The 25,576-nt window shown below is 39.0% G+C and overlaps 1 protein-coding gene across 4 annotated transcripts in view; it reads right to left on the bottom strand.

Moving 5' to 3' along the window:
• LOC121635757 (plakophilin-4-like) overlaps positions 1–25,576 on the bottom strand; it is a 58,678-nt gene that overhangs the window by 26,088 nt on the left and 7,014 nt on the right. For 3 of the 4 annotated variants that reach the window (XM_041979072.1, XM_041979075.1, XM_041979073.1), the window contains exons 3-7: positions 11,817–11,929; positions 9,464–9,498; positions 8,763–8,879; positions 6,634–6,788; positions 3,523–3,988 (exon numbers count right to left, since the gene is read on the bottom strand). In XM_041979072.1, the coding sequence (XP_041835006.1) occupies positions 3,523–3,988; positions 6,634–6,788; positions 8,763–8,879; positions 9,464–9,498; positions 11,817–11,929 (886 nt within the window). The remainder of the gene's footprint in view (positions 1–3,522; positions 3,989–6,633; positions 6,789–8,762; positions 8,880–9,463; positions 9,499–11,816; positions 11,930–25,576) is intronic. The other variant, XM_041979074.1, reaches the window with a different exon arrangement.

Genomic DNA, 25,576 nt, shown 5'->3' with positions numbered 1-25,576 from the left:
ATGACAGTGTATTTCCCAGGCAAACAGGTCAAACATTTACTGCTCTACGTCTCAGATATTAGATGCGTATCTGTTTTTGCACCAGTGTACGCGCCACATCTTCAATGAATCAGATTCTTTACAACTTTAACAGAGAAAGATAAACCAAATAAATAAGAAGGGAAGTCACTTTTCATACCTTCTGGCAGTATTGTGACTGGAGTGCTGGAGCCCTGCCAGCCACTGGACTACCTGCTCATCAGCTGAACTGAATTCACCTGGAGCTCCAGGTGTCAGTGAGAAAATGAGCAGTCCCTCTGGACCACAGCTGTGCCCAATTCACAGCATGCATACTTGGGATGTTTGCTTTCTTTTTGAACTACCTGAAGGTTTCTGGCTCATTAACCTGCATCACCTCAGAGGAGAGAATTAAATCAATGCTTTAAGTAAGTAAAGTCACAGAATCTGTTATTTAAAAAAGAAGTCATAAGCACAATATGAAGCCACAAACTGTTTTCAGTGGCTGTTGGATTTAATGATTTTTTTCTTTCATTTCACACACATTAAAAACATGAGGTGGAACGATATTTGTTACTCTGGTCCCGATGCAAGCCCAATAACAATCAAGTAAAAGTTTTGCTTTGCACTTCAGGGCGACAACAGGAAGATCCATTCATCTATTTTCTATACCAGCAGTTCAGAGTCAGAGTCCATTACAGGGCCAATAGAGAAACAAACAGAACAAAACACTATTCACACACTCCTAGGGTGAACTCAGAACTACTAGTTAACCTAACATGTATGTTCTTGGACTGTGACATGAAGCTGGAGTACCCCAAATGCAGAGAGAAAACATAATATTATTGTTGCTTAACAGTTCAGATCTTAACCAGTTGCATGTTCAGTGATGTTCTTATAATGTTTTGCTATTATATGGTATTAAACAGAATGACATGGCTCACTTTATTTTGATTTACCATTGCAGGTGATAGCATAGAATGGCTATTGTATAACAGCAAGAAGCACTGAAGCTTTCCAGCAAATTTGTGTAACAACAGGTTAATTTCTTGAGGCTTCATGTGCACACATAACCATCTGCTGGCCAAAATATATAGAACGGGTACATTTGATTTTAACCACTGTGGCACACTTTTTGTGTCAGAAATGACAAAAAAAAATATGACCATGGAATTAGCTTATATGAGCAAAGTATATTTTCTAGTGAGTATAACTGTCTTAAATCATATATATAATTTTAGAATAGCTTGGTACTTTATTCATTTTCAGAGGGAAATTGGCAAAACTATAATACCCTTTGTGGAAATTGAACCCACAACCTCTACACTGTTATGTCAACACTATGCAGTTGCTCAGGTAGTGCAGCTCTTGCAGGATGGCACGTCAATGTGTGCTGTGGCCAGAAGGTTTGTTGTTTCTCCCAGCACAGCTTCAAAAGCTTGGAGGAGATAACAGGAGACAGACCAGTATACCTGGAGACATGGAGGGGGCCATATAAGGACATAAACCGGCAGCAGGACCATTTTCTGCTCCTTTGTGCAAGGAGGAACAGAAGGAGCACTGCCAGAGCCCTAAAAAATGACCTTCATTAGGCCACTAATGTCCATGTTTCTGCTCAAACTGTCAGAAACATTTCATGAGGGTGGTATGAGGGCCCAATGTCCACAAGTGGGGCCTGTGCTCACAGCCCGATCGGCATTTGCCAGAAAACACCAGGATTGGCAGATTCGCGAGCTGTGCTCTTTACGATGAGAGCAGGTTCACACAACTCAGTTGTTATGATCTCTTGCAGCAGATTTTCAGACTCCTCTGAATTAAAACCAGTCACAAAGTCAAAGGGTACAATAATCACTCAGTATTCCTCTATACCAGAGATCACCAACTCCAGATTTCTTGAACCAGTGTCCTGCAGGTTTTCAGTGTTTCCCTGCTGCAACACACTTGACTGAAATAACAGGTCATTGAGAGGCTTGTGCAGAACTTGACAACAAGCTGTTGGATAACCATTTCATGTGAACCAGGTGTGTTGCAGCAGAGAAACATCTAAAACCTGCAAGACACTCACCCTCGAGATCCAGAGATGATGATCCCTGGTCTATACTGTGGAACCATGTAGAAGAAAAGCACCATACGCATCCTGCAGACCTTCAACAGAACCATGATACTGCAGTTTTTGCCTGGGAGTTTTTGTTCAGCCTCTCATGTTGTGGGACCAAACTGTCAACCCTGCAGCTTCTACAGTCTCAACTTGCATAGTTTCCTCCCTCAGCCATCAATTTGCTAAGCAGGGCATGAGAGAGGAGGCTCTGTGTTCTGCTGCACTGTGCTCATGTTGTGAATGTGTGTTTCTGAATGCAGCACTGGGATCTTTTCCTGACTTGTTTTTTTTCCAGCTGCACATCAATCACAACAAGATTAAAATTAAGCCTCTACTCACAATATCTACCCGGTACAAGGGAAATCCTTCCTCTCAAACACGACATTCCTCAGTTTTTGACGTTATCGAACCCAGTGGAATAATTTGTCAGCGCTGTAAAAGATAATTCAGCTAAAAACTGCATGAAATGAGCTCCCTGAGCTGGGACACGAGATAAAATCACCTGCCGAGCTTGCACTTTGCCTGGGAGTTATTTTGTTCAACATGCAGCTTTAGTTAAAAATTCTTGCAACTTCACAGTGAAGCAGGAAACTGGGACTAGACTGAAAATGTTGTGTGCTTCATTTTAAATCAGCACTGGTCAGTCAACCTTTCCTGGACAATGAAAAGGTTAGTAAATCAACAAAGGAAATGGAATCAACGCTGCGGAGCGTTGCTGTGTTTATTTACAGCACTTTGTACCACACCATCTTCCACTGCATCAACAAGAGCACAAACACAGCAGCTATGAGGGAATTTTCTGAAGGTTCCTCGACTCAGATTATGGCCTGAGGGTAGGAACTGACCTCTCTACCCCTGATATTACCCATTTAAAAGAAAGAGGGAAAGAAAGGCTGCACCTCCCACAATGCATGCATTCACAAGACCTCCATTTCTGTGTGCAGTGTAGTATTAAACCTCCATGTCAGGAAGGAAGGCTGCAAAGATCCATGGCTCCAAATGAAAACTGCTCATGCATAGATGTTCTGTTGTAGATATTTAATGCAGCTGTGAAGGTCTGATTATGCGACTTGCTTGAAAATGACACAGCTGCAGTACCAAACAGCTTCTATCTAAATGAGACCTAACATAACCATGAAGTAGCTAGCTGAATTAGTAGTCAGAATTTGGTATTTAAACAACATGAAAGCATGAATCCATCATTTTTTTGTATCAACTGTTCAGGCTAATAGTGTTTTAATGGTGTGGGGAATATTTTCTTAGCACACTTTGGTCCCCTTACTACCAACGTGGCATAGTTTAACCACCACAGCCTACCTGAGTATTGTTGCTGATCCTATACCTAAGCAGTACAAAGAATGAATGATATTGTTATAATGAAAAAGAGGAGTAGATACACTGATTGAAAGAGTGGACGTCAGACTGACCTATGAGGCTGTCGGGCCGGGGCAGAGCGCTCCTCTGGTACAGGCCGTACGGATCAGCGCCGTAGGCCAGTGGCTGGCTCTGCCTGGGCAGTGTGGAGCCGTAGTGCTGTGGCACCGCCGTCATCCCCGAACGAAGCGGTGACCCGGACAAACCCCTGCCCTCGATTAAGGACAGTGTGGAGCCCAGCCGTCCCCCACCTCCTCCTCCACCAACTACACCTGCATTTCCCCGACCCTGGGTGACATCACTCGGGGAGGTTGGTGATGGGCAGGAGGGTGGCATGGTAGTACCAGGGAAGATGGTAGCCAGTGGTTTGGGCTCAGACAGAATGGGCGAGTCATATGTGCTGCCTTGGGATGTTCGTAGGGAGACGCGGGAGGGCGAGACTGTGCCGGCAGTACCACAGCCAGGAGACTGGCTTCTGGAGGGGAGGGAAGCCATCCTTCGTAACACCCGGCTGGATGCCTGAGCAAATAAATAAATAAATAAATGTTTTTAAAAAAATCCAGCTTAGTCTTCCAGATAGCTGAAGTGTGGCATTTAATTAGTCTGATAATGAGACATCTATTTTTATGACTCTTTACTAAAAATGCCCTTTGATTTTTCCAGGTCATTATGTTTGTGTTAATACCATTAAACTGTGCTTGTGCAGGATTTAAAATCTGCATAATGTGCAGTAATATGCTTGAAAGCTTCTCCTATGATGCATAGCAAACAAAATGATTACAAGCACTCTAAAACAAAGATAAACCTCTACCTTTACAGGTCCACTGCATTAACTATGAGTGTCCACTTAGTGCTACAACATTATTAAAAGTTTAATTAAAAATGGAATTATATCAGTGGTCCTTCTTTCTTCATTACTAAATTATATTTAATGACATTTTAGTAATTCCTAATTAATATCTGCTTGATTCTTGGGGTTGATCTGCTTTCCACTCTCAAAAGAACAAAAATGTCAAGAATAATACATAACCCAGGTCATGATTCATCAATATCCTGAATAAATACCTGAATAATAAGCATAAGACATTTTTTTCATAAATGTGAGAATCTAATGTGACTAACTTTTTCTCCCTCTCCCTAAATTACAGTCCAAGCCGACTAGATTCTGATCTGTGTTGCTTTAATCACTAGAAGCCACAAACACCTGAAAGGAAAACTGAGAGCGAGGACGTGTAAGCATCCATTGAAGCTGCTGGGTTTGAAATAAATCAGGGGAAACTTCCCTTTCTTTTTGCCACTCATATTTCTGCTGTCATGCAAAGAGCATTTAATTACCCGCCGCAGTGAAAGATGATAAAATAAGTTGGAGCCATTTTAAGTTAGAAGGTGGTTTGATGTGAAGAGTTTAGTTGATGTTCATGACAGTAATTATTGAGCCTCTAGTAGCTGCTGTCGCTCCAGGGATGATAACTGTTACAAGAAATACATACTTCAGATGCCACCGATTGGAAGTAACTGCCACAGTTGGGGGAGCTGGAGTCTTATTTGCATCTATGTGGTCTAATAAAGTGGCCGTGAAGCAGCTTTTGATCATGCTGTATTGTCATTGCCCAGTCGTCATTACATTGTAGTTGCTTAAATTAGTGTTTTCCCCTGAGGGATTTCCATCCAAAGCTGCGGCTCTAAGTTAATTAGAGTAATAATTAATCTCAAGGATGCAGAAATTGACTTTAAAAATGAGAAATTCTTTTCTGGTTTTCAATGCCAAAAGTACTCTCTTAACTCTAGTTTTTAGGTTGGAGGAAATTAGATCTCTTCACGTCCCAGATGTTTACAGCCAGCTGTTAAAAGAAGAGGGGATGTTACACAATGCTAAACATCAGCTGCCATCAGATTAAATAATTAGGTCATATTTTTTCTTGAAATGGTAAAATGTCTCAGTTTCAACATCTGGTATGTTTGTATTTTAGGTTTTTGAGTTTTGCAGATCATCACATTCTGTTTTTATTTACAGTTTACGAAGGGTCTAAACTTTTGCATTGAATTGGGTTGTATTTATAAATATAAGTGAAATTTTACAAGTAATAAATATATTACATGGAAAGATGTAGTAGATGATATTAATTCAAGAATTAAACCTAGAGCATGTTCAATAATAAGTCCTCGGTGTATATTTCAGTGCATTTACTGTACTTCATTTTGCACACCCAGTTTAGAGGCATACGTTGTATCATGGAGATGCAAACAGTTGCAGACTTATCAGCTTCTGAGCTTTAGACTGTTAAATACCAGCTGAACCAGTAGCTGGATCCAGTGGGTCACTTGGTTAGACGCATGAGTTACCAACTAGGTAAAATAAATATTCAAGCTCTTGTTTTCTACTACTGGTCTGATGTATAGCAGCACCTGCTCATAACTGTTTGGTATAGGCTGATTTTTGAATGAGGTCCTTCCCCAAGTGGGAGAGTTCAAGAATCTCTGGGTCTTGTTCATAAGTGAGGGAAGGATGGAGCAGGAGATTGACAGGCGGATAGATGCGGCGTCTGCAGTGATGCGGACTTTGCATCAGTCTGTCATGGTGAAGAAGGGGTCAAAATGCAAAACTTGATGGTTGATCTACATTCCAACCCTCACCTATGCTCACGAGCTGTGGGTGGTGACCGAAAGAACCAGATCGCGAATACAAGCGGCCAAAATGAGTTTCCTCCACAAGAGATAAGAGGTGAGACAGGGTGAGAAGCTTGGTCATCCAGGAAGAGATCAGAGTGGAGTTGCTGCTCCTCCACATCGACAGGAGCCAGATGAGGGGGCTCGGGGATCAGGTTAGGAGTCCTCCTGGATGCCTCCCTGGTATTCTTGGCTCATCCTATTGGGAGGAGCCCCCAGGGAAGACCCAGACCACACTGAAAGGATTACATGGATGGATGGATGGATGGATGGATGGTACAGGCTAAATTTGTTTCTTCCATTGCACCTTGCATGATCTGCCCTTATATAAGCTTTTTCCTTAAAATGTAATGGTAAATGGTAAACTGACTGTACTTATGTAGCAATGAATGAATTCCGAAGCTTAATTTGAGCAGCAAACAAGCAAACAGTACACAATAGGGAACGCAGAGGAAAGGAAGTTGGAGTGACACCACCCAAAGAAGATAAGTCCATACCTGCCCAGATGCTTGACCCTCTGCTCTTGGGCTTCTTGATATCGAAGCTCGGGGCTCTGAACGCACCACATTCTGGTTGCTATAGTAGCTAACGCTGCTGTCCTGGTAACCGCTGTCTGAATACGAGGTCATTTGGGCTGAGTGACCTCCTGAGCCTGAAAAAAAGAAAGATAAGAGGCCTCAGAGCTTAGTGGTGTGATCAAACTGCATCAGTCACAGCAGTTTAGTTATTTGCATATTATCTCACATGGCTTTCAACTTGTTAAATAGCATTATGCATATGAATACGTAGACGTGGGTATCTGCGTTAAGCTTTAATGCTGCTCCTGGAACAATCTGCTGGCCTACTTTCTGCTGTAGGATGAAGAGGAGGAAGCATGTGGGGTATATTTTTACACTCTCAGACCACTCCAACTGAATGGAAAATAAATAAGCCAAAGGCAAATTTGTTTAAACAGTTCAAACCACTGCTCAGATGCTAGATGTTTATTTGTATTGGAATTAACTCCAGTAGGAGGGAGGTTAAACAATCTGCAAGTAAAGCTGAGTTTTATGCACATTTTTAAATCCAGTTGTGCTATTTTACTTTCCCATATGAAACAGAACAGTCTCATGTACAAAGAAGAATTCACAGCTGAACCAGATTTTGCAGTTTGACACAAGCTTCTAGGGAGCCTGATGGACCCAAACTGTCAAACGCTCTGGTGCAGATGCCTAATGTCCGACAGTGACAGGCTGAAGCTGTAACGCAGGGCTCCTCAGTGTGAATACATGGAGAACTTTCCAGCTAAAACTTTAAATCCAGACAGCAGAGAGGAGACTTTATGTTTTACGTGACTTAAGCTGATATAATTTAAAGTAAATTGATGTTTATTTAAGTTAGAAACTGTCAGGAAAAACTTGCACATCGTGGTTTGGAACTGGTTTTTTCTACTTCTTGTAAAAACCTGCTTTAAAAATCTGATTAATCTGATGCACTGAGCTCTATTTGCTAAAATAACAAACAAAAAAACAGTTAAAAACACAAAATATTTATGCACTGTTGTCCCAAATGCAGACTCTATTTTATATTTCAGCTCTGCAACGGAGATGACAATGTATTTAACTTTATCGGGCACCAAAAACAGATGGATGGAAGTTGCTTTATATTCCAAAAGGATCACAACAATTTGCCAACAGTAGGCAGACTGGGGTTCTGATCTCTGATCTGTATCATAAGACATAATCTCTTCTAGGAACACAGAGGACATAATCATATTCTACTAAGGATTTGGATGCTCACGTTTTTTACAAGTCTATATCAAAAATCTCAATTTTTAGTTATTTCATCATTGAGTCAAAAAGAATTTATAAGGAAAATGTGCTTTAAGGGAGATTATTGCAATGTTGTGACTGGATGCACACATATCTAGTCATGTTTGTATCCTGTCACCAGGATACAGTCTTCAAATAGATGCTTCATTACAATGAATGTGCTCATTGGTGCGTATTCTAACCAACGACTGACATGTCTTCCAGCTAACTCCCTGTGAGCTTTCAGCACAAATGATTTAATAAAGTTATAGAAATGATGAGCCATGTTCTGGTATTAGACAGGAGTTTTTTTTTGTTTGTTTGTTTGTTTTTTCTTGATGGCCCTCAATACATTTGTATTAGAAAACAAAAAGCAATTTACTTATATATGTATACATGTTAGTCCAACTAAAACCACATAAGATGTTTTTTTAACCAATCAGAGCCAGGCGTTGTGTCTAAATGGCATCAATTATTGATATTTCATTGGATACCAGCCATCACCTCCTCAGCATGGAAGGGCTGAAGCACAGCAGAGAGGGATAAGTAGAGTTCTGCAATAAGTCTTTTTTCCAATATTTAAACTCATCTTCTTTGCAAATTTATAAAATGATGCTGGGTTGGTTTTTAAAAAAGTGTGTTATCAGGAGCATCAGAGTATATGTGTTTGTATACCATGTTTCATGTCTACTGGACTGAAAAAAAGAAATGAAATTTAAACCTAGAATTGCATCCAACGCTGCCAAATATGTTTACTTCACAACAGTGCCAAAGTCTTTTGGAAAGCCTCTCACTAATGTTTCCTTCATGCCGCATGCTGTGTAAAATGAACAGACCCTCACTGTCATGCAGGGATGCACGGTCTGCGTCAGGCAGGTAGAGTCCTTCCTCTGCCTCCAGGTGACGTCTTGGACATCCAGATGCCTCCAAGGCTCCACCTTGAGACTCTCCACCTGTTGTACAACATGCAGAAAATCCAAACTAATTATTATTAGTCTAACATTGTGTGTTTGGGCACCTTATTTCTGACTAAATTACACATTTCCTGACACACACAAACAGAAAGGGTTGCAGGAAATCCAAACCAATATCATTATTTGTGCAGGGAGGACCTCTTTTTTTATCATCAAACGCACCTTTGTTATACTGGAGAGCTGACAGTGAGGAATGGGCCTTAAATCTGAGAGGACGGCATCTGTGACAGAATAGTTAATGGGTCCAATTCAAAGCCTATGTATAGTGGCGGAAACATTGGTTTGTTTTGCTTGACTGGCTGGTGCTGCATGCTGGCAATTCTCAGCCCTCTGGAGGCTATAATGGCTTTCTTATGTGGAAAAACAAGTGTTTCTTTAGTAGCAAATTCATATGGATTTTTAAAGCTACAGTATTAAAAAAAAAAAACAAAAAAAAAAAAAACAAAACACAAAACAAAACACAGGCTACATCCAAACACTTTACAAAGTATTAATGAAGCTATTTGCATTCGTACGGATTAAATTCACATGCAACATCACAGCTAAAAGAAGCGAAAGCATACCTGCAGATCTCCATGCAAACGACTTCTCAGATGAGCTTCAGCAGCAGAGAAGAGGAGGAAATGGAGAAGACAAGAGAACAGAGAGTAAATCAAATCAGAGTCAAATACATTATGTTCAATAAGAACAGTAAAGAGGAAGGAGGACAGTGTTTAAAATGAAAGAAAAGAAGACATGAGGAGTCATTTCTCTAAAAAATGCATTCAATATATGAGGAAGCAGAAGCTTCTGAGAGCACAAGGTAAATTAATTAACTTTTCAGATTGATAAAAAAGAGCAATTCAGTCGATCCTGGCCGGTAATGTAAGATATTACATAACCTTGCACTGGTTTATACAGAAACAAATTATTCCTTCTGATGACAACAGCTAAACCATTTTTATCTGGAAATTAATCAAAATGATCTCCTAGATTATTAAGAAGGGTTATATTAAGGCGATTACATGTAGAAATATTTATTATTAAACAAATCAAAGACTTAATAGATCCTGACTGATTTAGGTTCATCAGAGCCTCCAAACTGAAAAGATTCTAACTCCTTCCTAAATCCATCCTAAGATGCATAAAAGTTGGTTATAAAAAGTTAAATTCAATATGCAATTGGTCCTTAAGAAATAATTTTTGTTCAAATAAAAGGAACAAGTTGAGAGAAATTTATGAATATTTTAAACACTTCATTACTTTACAAATTTATGCTGCTGCATCTGGAGTTTTGTCACAACTGAAGCTTTGCAAAGGTACCAAACATGCTGCTGTGCTCAGGACCATCTGTAGACGTTTTATTGTGCATGCTTAGAAATGTATTAGGAGAGCATTGTAGTAATCAAGATGGCGTGTCCCAAGAGTTGCTGGTTCCAGACTGATTCGTCTTGTGTTGTAAAGTGCAAAGTGGCATGACTGAGAAATAGAGTCAGTATTTTGGAGAAAGACAAACTGGTCATTACTCATGAGATCCAAGTTTCTTGCAACTTTTGATGGTGAAATAGAGGCAACTTACCTTATGTGAGAAGAATGTGTGACGACCAATGGCTCAGTCTTATGCCTCATTTATACTCCCTTTACATAATAGGTACTTCCATATCAAACTTTGTCAAATATCATTGCCCACATACTCCAATGTGTGCTTTATGTTGGCATTGAAATATATCCTCTAGACAGTAATTTCAGACACTAGCAAACATGGCGAAGGTGGGGGAGAACATGATAAACCGCTTTCTCAAAAAAATAGACAGAAAAAGGCAGCGCAGTTGACAGCAGCGATCTGTGCAGCCATTAAATAGTCAGGGCTTTTAATTCCTCCTTTGTTTCTTCATCCATATAGATATATTAGAGAGACAATATGAAATTCTTCTCGAGTTTATAGATATGGTACAAGAAGCCAATGACTGAGCTCATGGATGTGGCGTAAAATGCAAAGACAAGGGGTCCCAGTACTGAGCCTTGGGGCGCCCCTTTAGAGTAGTGATGGGGTCCTAATGTTTCTCTTTGCCATGACACTTTTTGCTGCTTCACCTGTAGATTTCAAAACATTTTTAGCCAATCCTGAAAATAGATGTAATTATGTCACCTAAAATTTTAAATGTTTTGTCCTACATGTCTGGTAGAAGCAGAAAAAAAGGGGGGATGATTTTGCCACCACCTGTTTGTTTTTGTTGTTTGAACGACAATCTCCTTCTGACTTTTTAAACTTGTGCTCATGACTTTGAAACCCAAACCCTATAAAGGTGCACATTTATATTTCCTTGCAACACTTCATTTGGCTTCATTTGCATGTGCCACACTGAGTGCTGAGGTTTTATTCATGACATGAATAGGGAACAGTTTCCAAATCAAAGAGCGTGAACAGAAAGTTTAAAGTTATTTGGCTAAGGAGTCCAAGAACATAAAAAATAAATAATAAATCTGGAGGTTTAACCATGTGCACAGCAGAGACTCACATGTACTTAACATGAATGTGCTGTATGGTGATATCATTATTTTAATGCTGTAGTTTAACAAATGATTTAAACCTAAATGAAAGTTCCCAAAAGATCTCAGTTTGCTCTGACCGGTAAGTTCCAGTAACCTGATCAGCTTCTGACCACCAGTTTGATTTATATTATGAACATTTTCTCCTACTTTCTTTTCTATAACAAAGTCTTAAGTCCCAGCCGCTTAAGCAGACCACTCCAGTATAGGTTAACAAATTGTTTGGATTATGTATCTTCATTGCATTGTTTTTCTCCTTAGAAACTGTACATATAGCAGCAGTTAGATTCATTGTAGGTGACTATCTGCAAACTAAAATCATCTGTTCAAAATCTAATTAAAGTAAAACATTAAACACAGAGTGCACAATAAAACTGTCAAATTTACCTGCTACTTTCCCCTGCTGGTGACTCTGCTCCCAGCATGCACTTCTCCAGCTGGCTTGCCACAATCTGCCGCTCCTCCTCCAGCTCCCGAGTCAGACGCTCAAACTGGAGTTCCTGTGGCGAGACGTTAAGAGCGGTAATTACGACCCAACATCCACCATGATGCAGCACTTTAAGCCTCTTCTTTAAGACCTATTTGATGCCAGTTAGAATTAAATGTAAAACCCGGTTTATTTTCAATCTGCATGACTTGATTGATTTCTCACTGTCTATGAGCTCGACACACTTAGAAAGTCCAGGACTGTATTTTAAACAGCGTTTGGGCCTGTTAATTCTATTACACACATTTTTAAACCACACAGAATAAGAAAATAAATATTTCAAGACTACAGTTTTCTAGAAATGGTGCAAACAGACATGACCTCTTCCTCATACTTTGATAATTCCAGGTGCAGCCTTTGAAAAATATGACAGCTAACCAATAAAATGAGCTTGCTTTTTAACATATAACAACAAAGATGAAGGGTTTTAATAACCTTTTAGCTTATTTAGTTCTGGGAGTCATAACTTGTAGCTTAAAAAAACCAAATCATTACCAACAATTAACAGAGTGTAAATGACTAAAGATAAAAAGAGAAAAGGAAAAAAGTGCCTCTTTCTTAATCAGCATTTCAGCACCTTGATCTTGCTTAAGATCAGCACTTCCATACACTGTTTTTTTTTTTGTTTTGTTTTGTTTTGTTTTTTAGTTTTTTCTGGCCCTTGGCGTACCACACTTTCCTCCTGTCATATTGTTATGGTATCATTCTGGTGAGAATATCTACTGAAATTTCTCTATAGCAGAACTTTCACTTCAGTCCCATGAGAGGTGAGACAACAGCCTACGTGAGTGAGAACAGAGGCAGCTGTCTGTGGAAGAGTGGACTAATGTTAGAGAAGTGTAGCCTTCTCAAAAGTTAGAGGTTTGTCTTTTAAAATATGAAAAAAATAAAGACTAAATGACTATGACAAAAAGATGCAGAGACACTCTCTGTTAAACTTTCCAGGACTACTTTGGGAGGACTGGTGTGGGCTCAGTGTAAACTCATAATGATTTTGCAGGTGTAAATGAATGTTTGCATATAATTTCAGTTTGTATTTATAGTTTGAGTTTGTGTTTGTAAATCAAGTTTGTCATCCTGCAAAAGAAAAAAAATCTCCCCGAAAAATTAAAGGATTTGCAGGGTTGTAAAAAAGATTTGTATTCCTGGAAAATGATAGAAGTTCTTTTGGAAACATCCAGATGCAAAGCAGAAAACTGCGTGTGAGACTTTGAGGTTGCGGTTGACGAATTTTGTCCCTGTCTTTTTACGTCTCTCTGATTGGATGGTGGCTAATTAAACTGTCCAATCAAAGAGCAGACAGCTTCCTGTCTTTCTGCAATGCTGCAGGCTTTTAAAGGGGAGTAGATCCATTTTAAGGACAGCTGCAAAATCCCTATGACTTTATATTGAGCCCATAGACCGAGAGATGTAAAAGTTGTTGCCAGCTTTGCTACAAATAAACTCCAGACCTACTGTTTTATTTTTTTGTAAATCAGACCCCACAGCACCTTTTCCTGGAGTAAAATGCTCTTCAAAAAGTTAAGAGAGGCCTTCTTGTGTGGAGATAATTTTACTTGTTAAAGTTTGCTGCCTTCTGGCTGTTGCTATTTCCTTTGTCTCATTTAGTCAATCATTTTCAAACATAACCTAATAAGTTCATTTCTGTAGGGGACTTTCTTTCATTTCATCCACTATATTATCTGAGCCGACAGTTATATAAAACAATCACTTTGACTTCTGCCACCTCATTATATCAGAGTGCAGCTGTTTAACGGATACCATTCACAGCGTTCTCACTCAGTGTGGGTCAAATTGCAAAACTATTTTCTGTCAATTAGAAATTTACAGCCAAACACAAGAAACAGTGACATGGAGAAGAAAAGAAGCAGTGAAAAACTGTGATCTAACTCAAACCTCAGAAGAGGGAGGAGAAGATTTTGAAATCATCTGGACAGCAGAACCTACAACAATATGCTGACAGAGAAGATGAGGAGGGATGAAACAGGAACTAAGGTCTATTTATAGATTCTAAGGAATCTATTAAAGGAGAGAAGAAGGCAATACGTTGAAGGTTTGGGGACAACTTTAGACATTAAACCAGATTCGAGTGGTGTGTTTCCTGAGTTCTACACAACTTTATTGATTTAGCATTTTAGACATTTTAGTTATCCAGGTTGGAGGGAGCCATATAGATGAATGTTTTCCTTCACTTACATCATGCAGGGTTTGTCCAAACGACAATCCCATGCTGCTGTATCAACGAGCAGCAAGTGTGGAGCAGAAGGTGAGTCATTAAAGAAATGAAGATGAAAGGTGGTGTGTTGGTTGAAAATCCCCTCCTGAGACACTACGAAGTCACCCAGTGTGTACCAGAAGGAGTGCATGAAATAAAAAATGAATTAACTCTATGAGCAGCTTCGGTTCTGTCATCAAGACGATTCTCCAGCAAAACCAATTAAAAGACTAGATATGAGTAGAAATATAGTCTGGACTGACTGCACATCATGTAATGTGGTACGTGGGATGAGCAGCAGTGTTGAGTTTGTGGGTTACACCCATGAAAACTTCCCTGCTCACCCTACAAAAATATTTTCCATACAAATGTGACTCCATTAAAACGGAAATTAACAGCCTTTCCACAAACTTTAACAGAATTTTTCCAAGACTTTCCACACTTGTATAAGCTCTGTAGACAAGAAGCATAGTTACAAATAAGAAATAACCCACCAAACACTAATTTTCTTACTTTTTGTAAGTTTTAGTTCACACCTAACCAAATAAAAATGAAAAATAAGATGAAAATAACAGTGACTGGTGAATAGAAGAAAAAGTGGTATTGGTTTTACTTCATATCACAATTAATAATTAGCAATGGTACTTAGATTGACAGCTTGATAGTCCTTTTTAAGTCATATTAGTATCATAAGAAGGTGCCCAACTTTAACCCACATTAACTGGCAGAGCAGCAAACATTGTATATTTCTGCTCTACAGAAACAAAAATACTGAATACAGTGCAGTAACTACAGAAGTGCAGCAAGAGATTGATATTTTAGGAAATGGAAAAAATATAGAGAATGTATTTATTGTATAGATTAAATACTGTTTGAGGATTAATAATGACAAACCAAGTATGAGTGAGACAGTCTTTAGATTTTCTTATCTTTTTCTTAAAGTAAAAATAAACTATCTGTACATGTGAGAGTTTAATTTGTTCAGCATGAGAATAATGAGAAATTAAAACATTCAAATATTTTAATTAAAAGTGAACTAGTAAAACTTAAAATGTGGGAAAAAAATACTAATATTTGACATTTCCTGGTACAATATGGCAAATGTCATGGATTGTAATCCCCAAAAAACTACCAAAGACACTTAAATCCACACTGCCAGCTTTTCATCTGCTTACTCTTTTGTATTTGGGTCAGCTGTGGTCATGTGACGCCGGAGCCTTGACAGTCTCTTTAATCAGACGGTGTATAGTCATTTAACAAATGGTCCTGAACCACCACAGACTGAAGAAGTTTGCATTCTGCTGCAGCTGATGCGAAAAGCAAAGCTAAGCTGGCCTGATTTCAGCTGCAGCAAGTCTGTTTCACTAATCAAAACAAACTCAAAGACATGAACTCTTTCAAAGAGCATCAGATGCCAGATGCATTCAGACAAGGAACTGTCAATGCATGATCACTGAGCTGAGGCTGCATGAATCTGCACTACTTGTGAGAAGATTAAAGAAACAGTTTATCGTACAGTGTTATTCTTCTGCAGCAGCTGCTTCCAAGCTAATCAGGAAGATGTTTGTCCAGTTACAGATCTCATATGGCTCAGAAAGCTGCTTTAAACTACAGCAAAATACTGAGCTGTTGATTATGACTCTCATTGATGCACTTTTTATCCTTGACCATGCCACAAACCTGGTGCCTGTTACTCACCAAATGGTTTTTAGCATTGCGAAGCTTTTCTGATCTTGTTTTGCTCCTTTTCTAACTCTTTTGATACATTTCATTGGCTTGACATTCAAAATGAGCACGCATTTATTAGGAAACATAATGTGCTTGTTTTATTTTAGATTAAAAGTAGAGTTTAAAGGAGTTAAAAATCACTGCATCCCACTTTTTTTTTGTTTGAGTCCTATTTAAAAGACAGGGACTACTTTGTGTCTATAGGTAACTATAAATCTGAGCGAACCAAACAGCCTGTGGAGTTCCCCAAGGCTCCATCTTGGGGCCACTGCTGTTCAACATCTACATGCTGCCATTCACTCATATTATGAAAAACAACTAAATCTTTTACCACAGTTATGCTGATGACACACAAATCTACATAACCATCTCACCAGGAGACTACAGTCCGATCCAAACTCTAATCAACTGCATCAATCAAATTAAAGATAGGATGTGCCAGAACTTCCTTCAGTTAAATGAAGACAAAACTGAAATAATAGTTTTTTGAGCCAAGAAAGAAAGATTAAAAGTAAGTTCTCAGCTTTAAACAGCTAAGTTTAAAACTAACAACCAAGCCAGAAATCTGAGAGTTGTCATGGACTCAGACATGAATTTTAGCAATTATATTTGGACAGTTGTGAAGTCAGCCTATTATCACTTAAAGAACACATGGAGGATTAAAGGAATGATGACTCAGCAGGATGTATCTTTAGTAGACTGGACTACTGTAATGCTGTCCTCACAAGTCTCCCTAAAAAGGTCCATCAGACAGCTGCAGTTAGTCCAGAATGCTGCTGCTCAAGATCCTAGAACTCCAGTCCTCAGATCTTTACACTGGTTAGTTTACAAAGCACTCAATGGTTTAGGACCAAAATACATTCAGGATCTTCTGGTTGGTCATGAACCAACCAGATCCCTCAGGTCATCAGAGTCAGATCTACTTTTTGTTCCAAGAGTCAGAACTAAACATGGAGAGGCAGCGTTCAGCTTTTATGCTCCTCCCATGTGGAACAAACTCCCAGAAAAACTGCAAGTCTGCTGACTCATCAGTTTTACATCAGGGTTAAAAACTGTTCTATTTGCTGCCTTTTATCAAAACAACTGTTAATTCCTCACACTGGAACTTTATTTCTTGCATTTTATCTATTTTATTCTAGCTATTTTCTTTCTGTTTTAATTTAATTTCTTTTATTTCTTTTAAAGTTTGTTTTTGATGCACTTGTTATTGCTTCTAGCACCCTGCTGTAATGCTTTTAATGTTTTATGTAAAGCACTTTGAATTGTCTTGTACATGAAATGCGCTTTACAAATAAATTTGCCTTGCCTTGCCTATAATTAACAGCCAGGAAACAAAAGACTATTTTGTGACTTGTCTTTGTACGTATTTTTTTAAGCTTCGGGTTATATGTGGTGGTGGGATCGAAGGGGCTTGACATTATTGTTGTTGATGAAACGGGGGTCCTGAAGAAAAAGTTTGGGAACCACCGGTTTAAGCAAAGACACCCATGCTCTGGGAAGAACTCATACCTCCATCAGACCTGTTGCTCCTGATTTTCAGTCCAGTACTTATATCATATGACATATAGTACCTTAACCTTTTCTCTCTGTTTCCCTTCCTTAAAAATGGCTTCATGACAGCCATCCTTTTATGGAGACCATTTCTGCTCAGGTCCCCTGTCAGCTAATAGCTCTTTGGGAATCTTCCTGTTTCTGCAAAAATACGTTTTTCTGTCTTGTCACACTGTTATCTTTGGCATTTATCATAGATGCAACTAAAGAAATGGGAACAAATCATGTGTTTCTGTGACAGGCTGCTCTTATCAAAGAGCCAAAAACACAATATTATAGGTGGTTCTTTGCTAACTTGGCTTTTATGTGTCAGACAAAACACTGGTTTATCTACTGAGGTACAAGAAAAAGACTATTTAAAAAAAAACAGAAAATTTCCCAAGAAAAACTTTGAAAAACCCTCAGAAAGCCTGGGGAAGTATCAATCAAGACCATTTTAAAAGAATACAAGAAACACTGACTCACTGGAAGCAGAATATTTAATGAGGAGTGGTTCATGCATTTTGCACCATGTTGGTATGAGAGTATTATATTAAGAAGCTAACTTTGGACGTACTTCTTGCATCAGTCATAGAGGAAATTCTGTTTATGATTTGATTCAATCAGTAACTGTCTTCTTAAGATTAATAAAATGATTGAGTTTATAAAGAAAAACGATGTGGAGGCATATGCATGAAACTGAACAGATACCTTCAACGTGTATACTGTAATGTAACATGTCTGTAGAACATTTATACAACACGGTGCTTGTTGTCGCAGCATCACTGCTGACTCCGCCCTCCTCAGCTCCTGCATCTTCTTACATCACTCCAGAGTGGCAAAGAGACAGGACAAGAACACACAGTCCTCCTTGTTTAAGCCTTGCTGCATTACGGCACGCCTCCAGGGACAAACAGAGCCACATCGGTGCCCTCCGCCCATCACCTCATGACGTCTGGAAGCACGACTGGCCCTGCCAAGTCGATGTAAAGCCGTGCCAGGCAACGCCTCACACCAGCTGGGGGGCTGCCGGATGATTCGCCACAGCTTGTCACTGAGCATCTCTTATGGAGTGACACCAGCCGCAAAACTCTACATCTTACACCTTCTTGCCATGTCTAATCATAACCCAGCAGTTTGGCTTATCCACGATATCCGTGAAATGTTTGGCCTAGTTCTGCTGCTGCTGCTGCGGCGGCACATTGTAGGCCATCTGAAAGACTGTTAAAAAGGCAGCTTAACATTTAACAAGATAAATCTTTTAAGCTTTGTAGTCTCCATTTTTCATTAACAACCATGCAAGGTAAAGAAGAGATCTGAGCTTACACCCACAACCTCAACGGACCTCAACACTATGCACTATACGTTAGTTTTTCCATCTCTATTGCTCTCTACGCCTACAAATATAACCTATAGATGGATTAAAGTGCTTTGTGTTTCTTTATACGCCCAGCATCCAGCTTTGATTGCAAGCAACAAGTTCTGTTCCTTCTCTGAGGGTAAAGACGAGTCTCTAAGTGGATGAAGCAGGTGGAGGCGGACCGGGTTTACAAAGAGAGTAAATAACTCCAGGAAATGTAAAGACCTGCAGCAATGCAGGTCCTCAAGAAATCGTCTTTCATCACAAGTGACACTGCTGCAGACACGAGTTTCAACCAGAGGCATCACAATGTGGTCCGTTAACTCTCCCTTTCTTGAAACATGACAGAGAACATGCCTTCAGATCAAGGCTGATGTCAATCAGCAGCAGCTCTAAGGCTGCCACTGGAAGCAGGGCAGCATCGAGCAGTGACATAACTGTATTGACTGATCCGGTTTAAGCCACCGATTCATAAGAGGTCAACCTTCTGCAGTAAAAATCGTCCAGCCAGCGCTGTCACTTATCCACATCCTGTGTATCCCTGCTATAAATTTGCTGTGACGTAAAGCATGGGTTTTTGGCTCTAATCACAGAAATCAAGCCAAGCGTGGAGAGTAGTGATGGAGCTCAGTTGTTATTTTATTGAACCCGCCCATCCCCCCCCTTAACCCAAGGTTGGTTTTGCTGAGCATGCATGTTCTTTCTCAGCACTGCCATGCCTCACATTCATGCAGCGGGATCCTGCGTTTACTTCTGGGAGCTGCCCTGCAGTGCAACAGTCTGTCTGCCAAGGGGAAAGCCTCAAATCAAAACCTCATAGCTCAAATATGAGGCTTTTGATTTCTCCATCAGTTTAAAATCTTTTACAGTCAAACATAAAACTACTGTTCATGGAATCACATCAAACTTGCAAAAAATACTTGAAAGCATTGATGCTAGTTGTGACACTTTGAGCAATTTGCCAACTTTAAAACATAAGGAGATGTGAAGACCTCCATGTCTCTGAATGTTCCCTGGATGCAGACAGACTTTGGTTATTTGGTCTTTGGACCGGAGTACCTCAATAAGACACTGACTAGCTTTGTAATTACTCTGCATGGTATTACCTTGGCTTCCAGTCCTACAGTGAGGAGTTTTAGAGTTATTTTGGACCATGATCCGTCTTTTGACCACTTATAAAACCGGTTTCTAGGACCTCCTTTCATCTACATAATATTGTCAAAATAAGGGACATCCTGTCTCAGAATGAAGAAGAAAAACTTAAAATTTGGACTAGAGTTAATAAAAGTAAAATGGGATGCAGGACACTCACTTATCAGACCCCTCTCTGTGGAACCAGCTCCCAGTTTGGCTTTAGGAAGCAGACACCCTCTCTATCTTTAAGATTAGGCCTCAGTCTTTCCATTTTGATGAATCTTATAGTTAAAGATGACTTGGTGGCCCTTAACCATTCTTTTAAATATGCTGCTATAGACTGAGGCTGTTGGAGGACGTCCCATGATGCACTGGGCTCCTCTCTGCTCTTTACTCTCCACGTATCAATATATGAATTTTTTTTTGTCATTAACTTGTTAGCAGGTCTCCCTGGCTCAGAGTTATAGTGCTTATGATTCCTCTTTTTTCCTGTCCTATCCACCTCCAACCAGTTGGGTCAGATGGCCGCCCTTCCTAGTTCTGGTTCTGCTGGAGATTTTCTTTCCTCTTAAAAAAGTTTTTCCTCTGCACTGTCTTGAGCAGCTCCAGATGGAGAGAAAATTCAATGCAGTCCATTGGTTTCCTTAACTTGGTCATTATTTTTTATGAACTGGTTTATATGAACACAGGTATTATAAAACTGGACTAATATAGTTCATATAATAGATTTGTTTTAATTGGATTATAACTGGATTATAATGAATGAGATCGAATTGAATTATGTGGGTAAAAGTGCTTAAATATGATTGTTGTGAACTGGAACTGTTGAATAGAATACAATAGAACAGAATAGCATTGACTTATTTTACTGCATGATACAAAAGGAAAACTCATCTATTGAGATTCTTTCAGATTTTGCAAAAGTTACTCTGATTTTTTTTTCATGCTTTATTTATGATGGTGTGTCTGGCACCTTTCTTACTCTTTTGCTGAAAAAAAGATGCTAACAAAAAAGGTTCAGTTTGTGTAATGAGCCTCTACTTTTTGCAGCAAACTACTCACTGCTCTGCCCAACACTTTAGAGACAGCAGCATTAGAAAAAAGTAAAAAATGATGACTCTAAAGATGAGGAAACACAGACATTTTTTCTTCAGCATTTAAAACAATTCACATTAATTTAAATGATTTCTATGTTATCATTTCTGTTGTGTACACTGTTAAATCACAATAGTGCATCCTCAAGGTCAAACTATTTATGAAAGCGTGGCTGGAAAAGTACTTTTTAGCAAAGTGTCAATGAGAAATGGCATCTTGATTTGCCTAGTAGAAATAACCATGAGCAGTCGGAGGAAAATAACATGGCAGCAACTCTGTGTATTTAGTCATGTAGACATGGTGAAGACGTCTTGCTGAAGATCGGAATGAGGAAGAAAGGGGATTTAAGTGACTTTAAACATGGCATGGTTTTTGGTCTGAGTATTTACTGGGATTTTCAAACACAACCATCTCTAGGGTTTACAGAGAATGGTCTGAAGAAGAGAAAATATCCAGTGAGCAGCAGTTGTCTGGACCAGCATATCTTGTTGATGTCAGAGGTCAGAGGAGAATGGGCAGACTGGTTGGAGATGATAGAAAGACAACAGTATCTCAAATAAATACTGGTTCCAACCAAGAAAACAACATGTACGCAAGGACTCACCCCGCCTCGGATCAACAGTTCAGGCTGCTGGTGGTGTAATGGTGTGGGGATATTTTCCAGGCACATTTTTGGTCCCTTAGTACAAAGTGAAAATTGATTAAGCTACGAGGAAGACAAATCTGCAAAAACACTGTGAGTATGGAACAAAACTTCTGACATCTGTTTCCAACACCTTGTTGAATCAATGACATAAAGAATTAAGGACGTTCTGAAGGCAAAAGGGGGCTGACATGACTAACAACTATTTGGTGAATTTTTTTAAAGTTAGATCAGTAACTTCTTAGAATTTTCTCTGTTGCTAAACAAACCAAAAGTCATCTGTTAGCTTCGCAAGTGTTACTGGTGATGATTTTAAGCAGCTCAGCACAAGAATCAGGAATCTTAATAAATCTTAACAGCTACTTAACATCTCCATTTGTTTTTAAAACAAAAAAGAAATAAATTGGTTATAATCTTTAGTAGGGCTGAACAGTTTTGTAAAAAAAAATTACAATTAGTCTTTTAAATTCCAGCTTCTGTTCAGTGTTCACGCAGAAATATATTTGCTATATGAGATGGAGGATTATCACATGAGATAATATCTAAATATGAACAGCTCTATATTCTAACACAAGGATGCAAAGTTGAGATATTTACCAGTAACACGTACCCTGTGGCTAAAACACTGAAGCCAGAAGGTTACATTTCCTCTACAACAGGTTTATACTTTGTCCTTGTATTTGAAACTAAACAGTGATGTTATTTATCTTTTTTACACCACTGCACCTCATTTCTCTCTACATGCATAATTACACACGGAGAAGATCCATCCCGATGTGTACACAAACAGCCATGTGCATGTGCACACTCGCACAGCTGAGCACACATTCTACAAGCAGAGAACGCATGCCAGACCATGAGTCGCTTCAGTCACCTGAGAAGCAGAAACACATTGTGTTCACTAAACTCTCCCTGGGAGGTGAGACCTTCATGTCCAACATGGAGACATGGAACAAGCTGAATCGACTATTATTGTAGTCATTTCTAAGTCGTATCGTGGCTTAAAATGGATCCAGAATTATTTGTAGGTTTTATTAACATCAACACGTTCTCTCAGATCAGAACTCTAAGAATATTTTGCGATTCCACTCAGTAAAACCGTCTTTATTCACTTCATCAGGACGTTTCAGAAGTTGGACTGTTTTCTGCCCTCTGTCATTTCTTTTTGACTCAGTCTTTTAGTCATTTATGGAAAATTAGTCCGTGATGGGGGTTGAAAATGTGTTGTGACTTCACAGCTGAGTGTCACCGTCCCATGATGTTTAAGTGACTGTCGCACAAGAAAGACAAGAGGAGTTACGACCGAAGCGAGTGGATTTGTAAAACCGTGGATGCTGCATGTTTGAAACCTGCATCAGGCACCGTGTAATTTTAGACATTTTAGATAGTAATTTTTTGTTTTAAAATTGATTAATCAATCAACCCTTATTGTTTTCAGCTTTCCTAGAGACAAAGACAGCTTTCTAGAGACACACTTCGGTTCTTGGAATATCTTCCCTGGTCGATCTGACACCTTTATCCGCTGCTATTAACAGAAACGATGCCACAGGTGATGCTTGTTATAATGGGGAACTATTACTATTATGTCATACTTTCTGATGATCGTTCGTTTGGCTTTAACTGAAGTTTAATAGCACTATTACCATAATTTCAATGTCATTCTTTAGGGAGTAAATTTCAGGGCCAGAAATTTTCCGACCTCAAACATTGCCTAGTGGTCGTTGTTTGGTGTGAAATTTAAAACTGTTTTTTAACAATCTACAACAATCAAAGTTTAAACATCGCAAAACTGAACCACAGTCACATAAAACATTAACGTTCTCATCAGATTTTACACTGATCTGAATTAAAACTCGTCAAATATATGATCCCCTTTTCTGGCTTCCACATAGCTTACATCCCTATTACCCATGATGCATTGCTACATAGACTTATAAGGTGTGTCCCAATTCAGGGTCTGCACACTTCGAAGGGCGGATTTGTGGGCCACATATGTTATCGTGGTACGCCAAGCACTGTCCCAATTCAGAGAATGAGAAGGAGTCTCTAAATCCATCCTTCAAATCTGCACTTTGTTTGGCCTCAAATGAAGGCTGCTGGTGATAGATCCTTCACAGCCTCTTTTCTCCCACAATTCATTGCATGAAGATGGTGGCGAATGAGCAGCTGAGCTCAGAAGAGAACGTTTTAGGTTTCAATAAAGTTTAGTTTAAAAAAAAAGTAGAAATCTTACAAAACCAAGTCCACTAAAAACAGGTTTGTTAAATGGTGACATTAAAGTTCTGTAATATTTGATATTTGTTGATTTTTAAGGGGTTAATGAAGTGTGTACCGGCTGGAAAACAACAGAGCCTGAGACTGTGAGGTTTTTTTTTTGTTTTGTTTTGTTTTTTTACTGTCAGTGTTACCAGTCAGTGTTAACGTTCAATGACGTGTCCTATGAGTAATTTCAGAGGTTTAAGTGATTCAACATCCTATGTTGTTGCTATGAGAAATTCTTCTTTGTAGGCTGTCCCTCATGAATGTTAAGCAGACTTCGAAGTGTGCAGACTATGTAGCCTATTGAGTCTTTTACTTAATTTAATGTATAATTTGTATAAGTCACATTTCCATTTATTAATTATTCTTTTTAAGATGGTAATATATTTTTGTTTTCCAAAGTAAGAATTTACAATCCTAAGTGGAGATAACTGGAGGTTAGTTACAGCATGTTATTACAGTGCTTTGCCGTGATAGAGCTGTTTATTATGACTCTTCAGATTTGGAATGAAGGACACGTTTCATTCTTCCTCCTTCCTTCTCAGAGTAGAGCACACAGCATCACATACAGCTCATCTTTCATTCTGCAGCAACTTTGCTGCAGGCTGTTGTCGGAACATCAAATCAATCTCACAATGTTTGCAGAAAAACTGACAAAAACAAACTGTGTACCGACACTTTGTGGGTTTTAGGTTTCCGAGTTGCCACATTTGGTGTTTCCCTGCACACATCCATCACTCTTCCACCTTTAATGGGCTAAATGAGAGCAAAGTGGAAAAGCATCAGGCCCTGAACCCAGTGGAAGGCAATAACTGATGTGCTCCATTTAGCACATCTAATTTGACATTTCTGAGAAGGAACTGCAGGCAGTAGATTTGATGCTTTAGCAGCAATGTTGCCTGCATTCCAACACAAAGCAGAGTAAAACAACTTTGCCCGTTTAACAGTTTAAAGCCACACGATGAAATGTTTGCTCACTGGCGACTACCAGGTTTAGACTGTTGTCGCGCCGGATAGGGTGTGTTTCATTATTTTTTTCACTTTGTGAGATGTTAATTATCCATTTCTTGCTGTCCTCTTATCAGCTTGAGCCCTTCAATCAAAGCATTTAGGATCAATTCCAACAAGTTTGTTTGACTAAACATACTTACTACTTACACGTTCTCTGCTATTTATATGATATGAATAGTGTGTTGGCGGTGTTTAGTAGATTCTGAAGGCAACATGATAGAGGGAATGCCTTCAGCCTCCTCTGTTCTGTTGTCACTCATGAGTCCACGCCCCTATCGTCTGTAGCCACGCCCACCACGCCAGATCAGGGCCAAAAGTTTAAAACTGAAAAACTGAAAGTGTTAAAAAAAAAAGTCTGAATGTCACATAAAAATCTAAAAACTGTAAAAAAAAAAGCATTTTGACTTTTATCCAAAAGATCTGAATCTGAAAACATAAAATCTGAAACTGAAAGAAAGAAATATGTTAAACTTGAAAACAAATGTAATACTGAGTATGTATAATTAAAGTTTATTAAGAAAAAAAACACAAAATAATGCCATTGAAATTCTAAGTTGATGTAAATGTTTGATGCGTTTTGTTTTATTTTGAATCCACTCTTTTGTTTTTCAAAGTTTATAATAAAAACCTGACTTTCATTTTCAGCTTACGTTTTTTCATTCTTGAATATTTCTTTCAAATGGAC

This window comes from Melanotaenia boesemani, chromosome 24 (assembly GCF_017639745.1).
Source record: "Melanotaenia boesemani isolate fMelBoe1 chromosome 24, fMelBoe1.pri, whole genome shotgun sequence".
NCBI lineage: Eukaryota > Metazoa > Chordata > Actinopteri > Atheriniformes > Melanotaeniidae > Melanotaenia > Melanotaenia boesemani.
Note: the sequence above shows the minus strand (reverse complement) of the source record. Positions and strands in the feature narration are given on the sequence as shown.